Below are 12154 nucleotides of genomic sequence, written 5' to 3'. Positions count from 1 at the left end.
TTGGATCATGACCATGAAACCAACGAACAAGACGCAACTGTTTGGACTGCATGCACACCGATCATAAGATTCACCACTGTGGAGATGCACGATAATGATCGTGTTAAATTGCAGTTAGGTATACTTTAACACATCCCAGATCCCCTGAGAAACCTCGGAGAATGGCATCTACGAAAAGTTAATGACCAATGGAACTTTAACCCTTGGCAAAACTTCTTAGATCCGAGTGTCAAAAATGGAAGCACCGACAAGACCATGTCTTAACTGACGTTGTGATGTCAACCGAAGAAAAATCAACTCGTAATTATATGGCTTGGTACAGATCGGTTGGATTTGAGTTCCTCGCCGAGGATATGTACCTATACGATCCATGTCAGGTAACTTATACACAATAAGATTCAACATCTAGCCCTAACAACATTGTCAGACCGGTTACTCACAACCCCTTATCCACCAAAATTTCTAATCCACAAACACACAAACCTACGATCCTAACATGCCAAACACCCAACCGCGATACCAAGAGCATACCCCGTACCAGCACTAACAAGTAGATCATCATCAAGACACCTAACATCGCTATGCACCCAACACATCACCCTACCATAGCCGCCTTATCCAAAACACTCAGTGATCATTTAACATTAGTCGTTCCCCCTCCTACTATAGCCAAAAAGCCCAAACATCACAAAACCAAAACATGTAACAACCATATGGCAACCAAACACCACAACAATCATTTCAACCTTTCCTCGATGCATCATTCACACCAATGTTTCCCTTCAATTGTTCTGGTCGCCCTCCAATAACTCAAACACAACCCAACTACTCTGACATGGGTCGCGAACTCAGTTATGGCGGTAGCGCTTCATTGCATACACAGGACTACGCCGATTTGTCTGAATATCTTAAACAATCTTCTGCAGGTGGTGGTCATGTTCCTGGGTCCTGAGATACTCAAACACATGGGGTGAATCATCGACGTGGGTTAGAGCCACGTATTCGGGTAGTTAGGGGATGTGGGACCGAAGATCGATTAGGTCATCTCGATCAACGACATTAGTCCTCAAAACTACAACTTATCAAAACTATGGTATCCCAACTTAGTACCAATAGAACAATTCATGTTTAAAGCTTATTGTCACCACAAGGAGTGGAACTCATCACTTAGACCTTAGTGTTTGCAAATGTCGAGGTATTCGAGTTGCCAATTTAGGTAGTTTGTACTCGGAGGATGTTGCTGATGTGGTTGTGGCTTTACTCATTGGAGTGGTGAGCAAAATTTATGCAGTAGATAGATTTGTTAGAACAATATTCCGATTTAACTTTCCATATTTTTCTAACTCTAAGGTTTGTTTAGTTAGTATCTTTTCTTTTACAATTTTTTCAGTTAAATAATTACTTTTAAATTATATCAAATTGTCTATGATATTACTTACATCTCTTAAAAAAAAATATGTATGTGTGGGTGTTAATGTTTTGGAACTGACATAAACAATTTATAAATATATTTAATTTATTTAATTTTTTCAATAATTATTTATATTAACGCATCATAAGTTTTTTAAGTGTTGTTTGTACTTCTTTTGTTTTTTTTATAAGTAAATTTTGAATTTTAAGTTTATTAAATGATTAATGTATTTAATTTATATATAATTCAAATATAAAATAAAATTTAATTATAAAAGAGAATGAAGAGAGTATTACAAAATATTTTTAGATAATATAATCTTTTCAGAAAACTGAAATATTCATTTATGTAAATTTTATTTGCTTCAATGAAAAATTTAGATCAGTTTTAAAAGGATGAGAATTTATGAAATGTTTTTTAAAATAAATTTAGATAATTTCAAATGACATTTCTAAAATTTCAAATAGACTCCTAAAAATTAAATAATGAAAAAACTTATTATTTTATTTAACAAAAAAACTAAAAATGAATAAAGTTTAATTAAAGCATTTTAAGCGTCTAAAATTTTAAACTCTAAAATTTTCAATCACTTCATTCAACACACTCTAGAAATATTAAAAATGTCCGCTTGGATTGATTTTAGTTTTAAATTTTTGAAAATTTTAAAAACAAAATCTAATTTAATAATGAGTATTGTACAATTTAAATTTTTGTTTTGTGTCAAGAGATTAAAGGTAATGTACTGTCAGGATAAAGAAATAAATATTACACTCACATCTCATCAAAATATTTTAAATTATTAAATTAAAATAATATTTTAAAAATAAAAGTGTAATGTAATGGGATACATGAGTCTTATTGATTGACAGTGTAAAAATATTTTATACCATCGGTGCATATTTTTTTTCTCTTGTGTCAAACCATTATCATTTTATGATATTTTAAAAAGAGATTAATTACTATACACTGTCAGTGTAAAAAGTTTTACACCGTCGATTCATCATCATCACCCGTTTGTATTACTTTATAAATTTTTAAAATAAAAGTCAAACTTTTTTTAATATCCAACGTCTACAATTAAGTGATGGTGTAAAATTCTTTTACACTGACAGTATATTTCAATTAATCTCTTTTAAAAAATATGTTTAAATAATACTAATTTATTTAGCAAAATTTTCAATTAATAATAGATGAAAATGATGGTTATTGTCCGAATGTCTTAAGATAAATGTTAGAATGGTCTTCGAATTGAGTAGAACTATAATACTAATTAATAAAGAGTTCTCAAAAAAAATTAACACACTCTAAGTGTGTCCAAAACTAAATTTAAATTTAAATTTTTTATTAAATTAAAAAAATCATTTATCATATTATTTACCATCTCATTCAAATATTTTTTTAAGTTTAATGTAATCTTCTAAATGATTAGAAACTAAGGGCCCGTTTGAATCAGTTTTGCTTTTCACTTTTTAAAATATGTTTTATAAAATTGTTTTAGAAAAGTATTTTTAAGAAGAGAACTATTAAAAAATTTATTTGGTAACATGACTTTTCAAAACTGTTTTAAAAATGAGAAAATAAAAATATTTGTTTGGTAAATTATTTTTAAAAACAGTTTTAAAAATGAGAAAATAAAAAATGATAACTCAAATGAAAACAGAAATCCAGAAATCCAAAATTAAAAATGAAAAACATGTTAAACCTGTTTTTGTTTTTCACTTTTAAAAACAATAAAAATGAAAGAGTTTTTAAAAACAGTTTTCTAAAACATTGTAATCAAACAAATTAAAAATTTTATAAATTTTGAAAATAAAAAAACTGTTTTTAAAAACTAAATCAAACACACCCTAAGTATTTGGTTAATATATCAAATTAAATTTATCTAACTGATCATTAACTAGTCAATGTCACGTGGCGAAATTGAGATCGGAATCACACCATAGCAAAAATTTAAATTGAGAATAAAAAAATAATTTTAAAGTAATAGAATTAAAACTTTATTTAAAATAATAAATAAATAATGATTTAAATCTATTATATATTACATCATTGATTCTTATTAAATATTTCTCAGTTTCTTATTAATTCGTTCTAAAATAAGTGTTATGTTCGACATTTTCATATGAATTAAAAAATAATAATAATAATTTTATCAAATTATTCTTATAATTTATGAATAATAATAAATTATACATATTAATTAAAAGATATAATTAAAAGATTAGAATTTAAATTATATTAAAAATAAGTGACAATTATTTTAGAACAAATAATTTTTATAAATGTAATAATTATTCTAGAACAGATGGATATTAAAAATTTCACGGATATTAAAAAAAGTGATTATTGTAATAAATTTGTATAGATTATATGTTAAATTTATATAATTAATTTTACAATTAATATGTAATATAAAAGAAAAAGGGAGAAAATGTATTTTTTAATAAATTTAATAGAAATATTGTTGAAAATAGTTATGCAAATTTGAAAAGGTCTTATAAAAATGGATTACATATATAAAAAAAAGTGAGTTTTATAATTAAAAATATAGAAAGTAATATGATAAAGGTAAACACTCTTACATCCCACATTCAATTATTTGACGTCATGTCACTTATAAATAATTGTTATTAACTGTATACAAATAATTAATGGCATTGGTCCCACATTTTTTAGTAAAAAAAAAAAACAAACAAAAAAGCAAATCCCTTCCGACATCACTTAATAAAATAGCAAACTTCACGAGATTCTTTTAAGAAGTTGAATCCCTGGCCAAAAGAAAAGAATAAGACAAGTTTGTCTTTAATTTCCTTTATTAAGTGTCAATGATACCAAAAGTGAAGATAAATTAAATTCATTTTTTCGAGTTGGAATTGTTGGATTAGGAAGCATTGGCATGGAAGTAGCTAAAAGGTTGGAAGCTTTTGGATGCATTGTTTTGTACCACTCAAGGAAGAAAAGGCCCTTTATTACATACCAATTTTATTCAAACATGTTTGAACTTGCAACTACTAGTGATGCACTGGTTCTATGTTGTTCACTAAATGAACAAACAAGGCACATTGTTAACAAAGTGATGTTAGCATTGAGAAACAAAGGTGTCATAGTGAATGTTGGAAGAGGATCCTTAATTGATGAACAAGAGTTGGTGAAGTGTTTGATGGAAGGACACATTGGCGGTGCTGGTTTGGATGTGTTTGAGAATGAGCCTAATGTTCCTCAACAACTTTTAGCATTGGACTATGTGGTTTTGTCACCTCATAATGCTGCTTTTACTATTGAAACTTTCATGGCCGCAACACAAATTGTTGAAGAGAATCTAGAAGCTTTTTTCTCCAATAAGCCTCTAATTACACAAGTTCATTTGGATTGAGCAACTTATTTATGCATTTAGGAGTTTGTACTTGAAAATAAATGCACTACAATCATGTCTTTTATTGTGCTACCTTGTGATATCTCTTTCTAAAATACAATATATGCAAACATTCAAATAACTTCTCAAAACCATACAAGTAAACTAGCTCTCAAAGAATACATAAAATTATAATTCAATTTCTAGTCCATTCTTAGCATCAAATTGTACAATGAAGGCTCTTTATAGTGAACAAGGTATACTATTTATTGTACCTTGTTTCAAATTAGTGAGAATGGTGTAAACAAATTAAATGAATGAAAAGCAAAGAATGAACGACAATGGCGTGGGAAAGAGATGATGAGTCGGTAAGGGCAGATAGAACACAAGCATTGACTCTATATCACTTGGACATTTTAATCATATACTCTAACAAGGCATTTCCCTTGAAATTGCCAAGTTAGAAAGGAGAGAATAGGTTGAGGGGTATATTCTGAAGGAAAAGAGTGTTCTTTGTATTTAGGACTTGGTGTTATCAAGACCATTCACTTAGCTTACAGTTCCTAAGATAAGGATGGTTATATTTGACATATTTGGTCCAGTAAGGGCGATATTTTGTCATGGCTATTTCTAACCAAGGTTTCATATTACCATTGTAGTGAACAACTGCTGCATTCTCGATTTCTGTACGATCTATACTTGGACTGTACCCCAAACCGAGTACATGCCATGATTTATTTAGCGGATGCGTTAATCCATAGAATGTCATTAGCCCCGGAGGTAATGTCCCTAATTTCCACAGTACCCTGTCTACATTCTGAAATCAAATATGAAAAAATTGTCAGTGAAAGAATTGATTTTTATTTTATTTATGTGAAAATAGACGAGCAGGACTCTCTAAAGTCAAGAGAGGCACACAGTCACGCATCAAGGAATCTCAACTGTTGGATGATGATCAGAAGATTCGCATACTAAAATCTTCATGTTAGTTTTAAAATACAATTTGGAATATGAGTCATCTGATATCAAATAGCCGAGATTTGTGGTTGCGTGTATGACTATGTGTGACTGCAGAGAATCCAACTCTGAGAATAGATGCATGATATTAACCGATGTTATGTTCAACTGCTTACCAGATTCTGCCACTTGTGATATATGCCAGTAATGTCCTTCTTTTTCCACACCTTCAAATCAAACATGTTCATTCCGTATGCCCAACCACAAGCATTGGGATCAAAGTTTTTCGCAATATGTGGATTTGAAAAATTAAGATACTTGTCAAACCTATGAAAGCTCTCACCACATGTTTCAACAGCACCATTTACTTTTCCATGAAGATCCACAGCCCATAATCCAGTCAAATCCTTCTGGACGACAATGTCATCATCAAGAAAAAGAATCTTATCTAATTTTGGATAAACTTGTGGAAGATAGAACCTCAGATGGTTGAGCATTGAGAGATATTTTGGATTTCTGTACTTGAGATTAGAAGCACCAGTAGTGGTTGGATGGCCTGCCTTGAAATAATACTCTTTCATTGTCGCAGATTCAAGCTGTTTTAGGACTGGGCAGTAGGATGAGTTCAACCACTTAAACTCATCAACATTTTCAACAAAGATTGTAGCTTTTCCAGGAGGATTCAATAAAAACCACATGTTCATGGCTCCAAAATTTAATTTATCCGTAACAAGGTGAAAGACGTGCTTTGAAGGATCCTGCAATGTCAAAGACAACACCATAAGATAATGAGTGGTTGTGTTTAATTCTATTATATCTATAAAATAATAGATAGACTATTGCAAGCAAACTACATGGATCCATCTCTCAAAAATCATGTGGACCCAGGCTCAAATTATTCATTATCTGTAAAAAGGAATGCACTTGAAAAAAAATACACAAGCATGTATTTATCATAACGGACGGTTAGTCGTTTACCTTCGCATTCAAAACAGCTGAGTTGACAACAACAGATGCAGCCAAAACATTGTCTGAGAATAGGGCATAATGATAAAGACTGGGATTAACCAAATTCTCAGTCATGGGGAACTTTCTCTTTCCAGGTGGAAGGAGATAGTAATCTATGGTAAGGCGCATCGATAAGCAGTGAATTCCATTTGGTATGGTCTTGGCAGCCAACTGACTAAGGAATGTGCTTTGTTTCTTCAAGCCCCGAACTTGCTCATCAGCAGTTTGTAGCATTGCCCTCAATTTCCCAGTAACCAACTTGCAGTCATACAATTGATCTTTTGCCTTAGAAAGAACTTGACCCATAGCTTTCATTTTTTCATGTTCACTAAAGATGATTAATTAGGTCAGTAAATACAAACAAATGCAGATATTTATACGCTTCGGAAAATTGAGCATACCTATGGTGCAGGTCAGCATCGGAAGTTGCCTCACCTAAAGCACGCTGACTCTCTTTAAGCCGTGTTTGCAGCTCTTGGTACAAGTCAAGCTTGTTCTTCATCTTCGCAATACTCAAGTATACCCTAGCCATAATGATCTGATCTCGCATCAACCGAATGGTAGAATCATTCTCATTTTCATTTTCTTTCCTCCAAATGTTGTATTTACCTAGAACTGCTGAATCAACTGATTTTGAACGTTCAATAGCAAAATCTTCAAGTTTTACAATAACTTCGTCATCCTGTTTAACCAGCTCAGCAGCACGTTTGGCCATCCTTTTCACTATTAATTGCTGCAAAAGATGTTTACAAGGAACAAAACAAAGTTAGATTTTAGTTGTTCCTTGAGTTAAGTATACTCACACTACAAGCTAAACAGAATTTTCAAACAGAACAGAAAAATATTGGGGTAAATGGTAGACACATGTTTTTGTTCAAACGTAATTTGGGAATCTTCAGCAACAAGGAATTTTATTATAAGAATGAATATGTCAGGATAGACAGAGATAAATACCTCTAGCCTTTGGCGTAAATTTATCAAAAAGTGGATAAAACTTAATTTGACGTGATATTTATATTGTAAGGACAAAACTATGAAATCCCAATTTGTTTAGCTCGACTTATGTTCACCCATAAGTAACAATTAGAATAAGCATGTCATACTTCAAGGTTGCTATAGTTGTAGGTTGGGGTCTGAGAATGATTTTATCTTTATCGGTATGTGGTTAGGCTTTTTCCGTAACTACCACAACCACCGAGTTAAAAGGCGTGGGAGATTACTCCGTATTACAAGCATAACTTAAAAAAGCTATGTAACTTAAAAATCTACGTAACTTTAAAAAAGTCAAATATCGAAGAATGATGCTCACCCTTCTGGCTAGCTTTACGGGACTATCATTCCACTGAGGAAGAGCAACTGCATTAATAAATAAAAAATAAGGAGAAAGTAAAGTAAAATAAGACATGGGAAAAATAACTGATAGCATGTTATACAACCTGAAGATCTTCCTTCCTTCTCCTTTTGTTTTTCTTGACTAAGATGTGTTTCTGGTTGGTTTAGCTTTAGTTAAAAAATAAAAAAGGATTAACATTTAGTAGCAATACAGAAAAAATGCAGGAAAACAGAGTCTCGGGCAGAAGCACATCAGTAATCCTAACCTGATATGTAGCATTTGAAGTCTTTAACCCAATAGCTCTCCATGAAGCAGAAAGATTATTTTTGAAATTATCTAGACTCAAAGGCCCCATATCATTTGTGCTAGACATGATAACATCAAGTACCTAAAATATAATATTCATTAGAAGGCAAGGAAGTTAACTTTTGCACAAAAAATATTATGAGATACAAAGCAAGAGTAATGCTAGCTTGTGCTTGCCTCTTTTGGAAAAAGAGATGTAAGGTCATGTAGTGCCTTCTGTTCTCTCCATTTAGAAGCCTGCAACAGCCAACAACATAGGGTAAAAAAATGGCTAGATGCTGTATGCATTCAGTTGTATAACTAATGAACCTTAAAATGTGTATATATATATAACGGGCTACCTGTTGACTTGTAACATCTGAAATATCAGTGTGATCTGCATAATGTATTTGAAGTAATTACTCTAACATAAACACATATATGGGCAAATAAGAAAAATTCATTGCAAATGTCACTCATATCATTACAAAATATTCTCCTATTTCTTCCTCCAAACATCAAAGACATTACACTCTATCTTAAATTTCATAATTCAAAAGCCTCCAACAACAAAAAATGAGGATTTGCAAACAAACGGAGCCAGATTTGTTTATCCTAAAACCGGATAAGGTCAATACTTTCTAGAGCATCCATATAATAGAAGAATAATAAGTTTGAAACACCAATGAGTTATAAATCGAGGATCAAAAGCACAAGTACAAAACAGCAAGAGTAGCATAAGCAAAGTGAGATACATTTTATGAAAAGCATTATCCATGACATGTAGTTATGAGAAAATTTCATTGCATGTAAGTATCAAAAGTTGCGACTCATCAAATCAACCACTATAGCTATTCTCTATCAACGGTCCCACTTAATACAATGCAGAATATCTAATTGACAACACTGTCATCACAGTGCATTCTATGCATGTGCTAATCTCATAAAGCCTGGGGTCTTAAACAAAAACGCGAAGAAATATCAACCAATTTCTCTAGTATATACTTTTTTCTAACCACAAGTTCTTAATCTACAAATACTGCTTTCCAATTAACAAAACTATAAGAATAATGATGACGGTGCATCAAAGAAATGAACTTAAGCTTAGTATACACAACCCTGTAAATGTGTTTTTGTTTCATAACCACTAGAACCTAAAACCCAATTGCTCCTAAAGTAAACTTAATAATAACGCCATAGTGATTCAAATTCCAAACCACCCAAGCATCTAAATTCAATATAGTTGTAAAATTGATTCATTGACAAATCACTTATAACCCCAAATCTCACCAACATAAATATGCCAAATCATGAAACAGATGATATCTCAATCCATAAAGAACATCTAGAAAACGAAATTGTGGAATAGTGAAGTATAATAAAACAAGCAAAAAGTTAATTGCACTACTCAACACTCGCATAAGAAGCATAGATCTAGCAACCCTAAAAAACAGAAAATTGTTAACTATTTCCATGACAACGAATTAAAAACGAGAAATCTTCCACTACAGTCACGAATTGAATAAACAAACACAAGAAAAACACCGAGAAAGATAAAGACAAGAAATTAACGAATACCCATTTCCCAATTTTAATCAAGGATCTTACAGCACGTAACATATAAGAAAATGATGACTGAAAAATAATAATTTAAAAGTTGAACCAAAAAGCGAGAGTGAGAGAAAGTATGAACCGGATGAAGCAGTGTGAAGTGATGATGCGAAGAAGAAAACGAGAGGTGCGAGAAGACAAAGGAGAACGAAACCGAGAAGAGGAAAAGGAGATCCTTTGCTTCTGTTGTTGAGCGGCATTATGGATCAGAGAGAAAGAGGCATTGAGAGAGAGAGAGATCTGAATGAAAAGGAAATTGTTAGGGTTTATGGCGAAATGCTATTAGGCTATGTGAGTGCAAATCCGAATGAAACAACAACGCAGAAAGAAAAAAAGGTGCAAGCAGTGTTGTTTGTGTGAGTGTGAAACTGTGAATCTAATCAATCTTCCTTGTAGATGTGATTTTAGTTTTTATTTTTAATAATCAGCAAAAACAAAAATTCCTTTTAAAAGTGTTTTCTTTCTTAACTTTCTCTCTAGCTGTCATCTTCCTTTCTTATTTTGTATTATATTACTCTCATTTAGTCGGTTATCTTTTCTAATTTTCAATAGTATTTATTTATTATTTTTATTAATATTATTCCTAATTAATTTATACTTTTATAATTTATGATAAATACTATATGAATTTAATTAAAATGTGTCGAGAATGCAAAATGTTATTTAATAATGATATTTGACTTAATCAATTAGAAAATAATATTTATGAATGAATTTTGTAAAAAATTTATACCGACAATGTATAATAATGAATCTTATATTATATTATAAATATCAATGATTTTTTTTAAAATAATATTAATTATCAATAAATTTAATATTATAATTAATTTTTTTATTTTTGAAATTTATTTAAAAAGATCTAATTTTCTTTTAAACGAGGGTTATATATTAAAAAGGAAAAGGTGATGCACATTAAGGAGAAGGCTAGCTAACTCTAGTCTATTTTTTACAAAAGTGTGATTAAGTTAAGAATTTTCTAATGTAAAAAATGGTAAGGAAAGAGAAGTGTGACTTATGTCGGTAAAAAAAATCCGCACAATTTTTTTTTTGGGAGATAAAAATAACATATTTGTAATGATATATTTATAATGATTCTAATGATGTCTAGGTTTTCAAAGCATCGTCACTTTTGATCCAAAGCTTAGATCATGTTTTATCTCTAGCAAGGTCAATATCGCTAAAGACCGTAGAGAATTCAACATGTAAGGAAACAGTAAAAAGAGTTGGCTCGACAAAGGCTAGCAGAAAATCACTTTTATAATCTCTAAAGATTCCATCACAACCACTAGATTATTGAGAAAGGACATCATTACATTTACATTTGAGTCAACCCCAAGAGGGGGGTTGCTAGAGAACTTATTTTACCTTAGGAGTACAAAAGGGATGAATGTTTACCTTGAAGGCTTTGAGCAAGTTGAAGTTAGACATAGAGGAAGAGGTCGTGAGCAAAGTGTTATTACATGTCATCATAATTTGAGCAATGATATTGAAGATTGTTGTTTGAAGGTGAGGAATCTTGTTTTGATGTCTAGCCAAATTTTTTATACTTCAACTTGAAGAGATGGTGAAAATAATGGTTTCCTTGATGATTAAGGCACCCTGAGGAGACCGGCTTTTGGTGCAAAGATTCCACATGTTATCAATATATGAGATCAAAAGAGAGGACTTTATAGATTTACCAAGCTAATGCCAAAGTTTGGAAGCAAAAGTGCAATGAAAGAAAATGTGTGTGGTTGTTTTAGCAAAACACTTGAAAATGCTACATCTATAAACTATATTGTAGCCTCTACCTTGAAGCTTATCAATTGTGGACATCTTTCCATGCATAAGGCGTCATACCACAAAAGATTTAAATGAAGGCATGTCCATATTCCATATGAAATTGGCCTAGTCAAGCTTGATATTACGGGAGATCTTTAGGATATAACGTTCTTTGAGTGCAAGACCGCTAGAAATAGATTTTGTTCAAACAATTTTGTCACTATCTTGAACAAAAAGATACAAAGGAAAAACTTTTTGAGTAAGAAAGGAAAATAGCTCAAGCCAAGAGTTAGGGAAAAACCAATTACCATTCTACAAATAGGCTGACACTGAAGAATTATAATCAATGGAATTAGCTTCAAGAAGGGATAGACAAATTTCCTACAAAAGGGAAGGGTCACATCAAGCTTCCTTCCAAAACTTGATTGAATTG

General features: G+C 31.3%; 1 protein-coding gene and 1 pseudogene across 1 annotated transcript; one reads left to right on the top strand and one right to left on the bottom strand.

The window, feature by feature from the left end:
- The first annotated feature begins 772 nt into the window (after positions 1-772).
- Positions 773-4829, top strand: LOC127130939 (glyoxylate/hydroxypyruvate reductase HPR3-like; annotated as a pseudogene).
- A 73-nt stretch (positions 4830-4902) lies between these two features.
- Positions 4903-10399, bottom strand: LOC127127182 (polygalacturonate 4-alpha-galacturonosyltransferase). Its single transcript, XM_051056310.1, has 10 exons — positions 10040-10399; positions 8709-8743; positions 8545-8604; positions 8327-8449; positions 8165-8228; positions 8038-8084; positions 7130-7461; positions 6699-7056; positions 5897-6478; positions 4903-5580 (listed from the first exon to the last, which is right to left on the bottom strand). The coding sequence occupies exons 1-10, from the start codon at positions 10155-10157 to the stop codon at positions 5299-5301; spliced, it is 2001 nt and encodes a 666-aa protein (XP_050912267.1). The 5' UTR covers positions 10158-10399; the 3' UTR covers positions 4903-5298.
- Between the last annotated feature and the right edge of the window lie 1755 nt (positions 10400-12154).

This window comes from Lathyrus oleraceus, chromosome 3 (assembly GCF_024323335.1).
Source record: "Lathyrus oleraceus cultivar Zhongwan6 chromosome 3, CAAS_Psat_ZW6_1.0, whole genome shotgun sequence".
In the NCBI taxonomy this organism is placed as follows: Eukaryota; Viridiplantae; Streptophyta; class Magnoliopsida; order Fabales; family Fabaceae; genus Lathyrus; species Lathyrus oleraceus.
This window is presented reverse-complemented; position numbering and strand designations above follow the sequence as displayed.

Coding starts and splice junctions, on each gene's coding strand:
- LOC127127182 (XM_051056310.1), bottom strand. CDS start 10,157: ATGCCGCTCAACAACAGAAGCAAAGGATCTCCTTTTCCTCTTCTCGGT. Junction 8,605..8,708: donor CAGATGTTACAAGTCAACAG/GTAGCCCGTTAT, acceptor TGGCTGTTGCAG/GCTTCTAAATGGAGAGAACA. Junction 7,462..8,037: donor CCGTAAAGCTAGCCAGAAGG/GTGAGCATCATT, acceptor CATCTTTTGCAG/CAATTAATAGTGAAAAGGAT.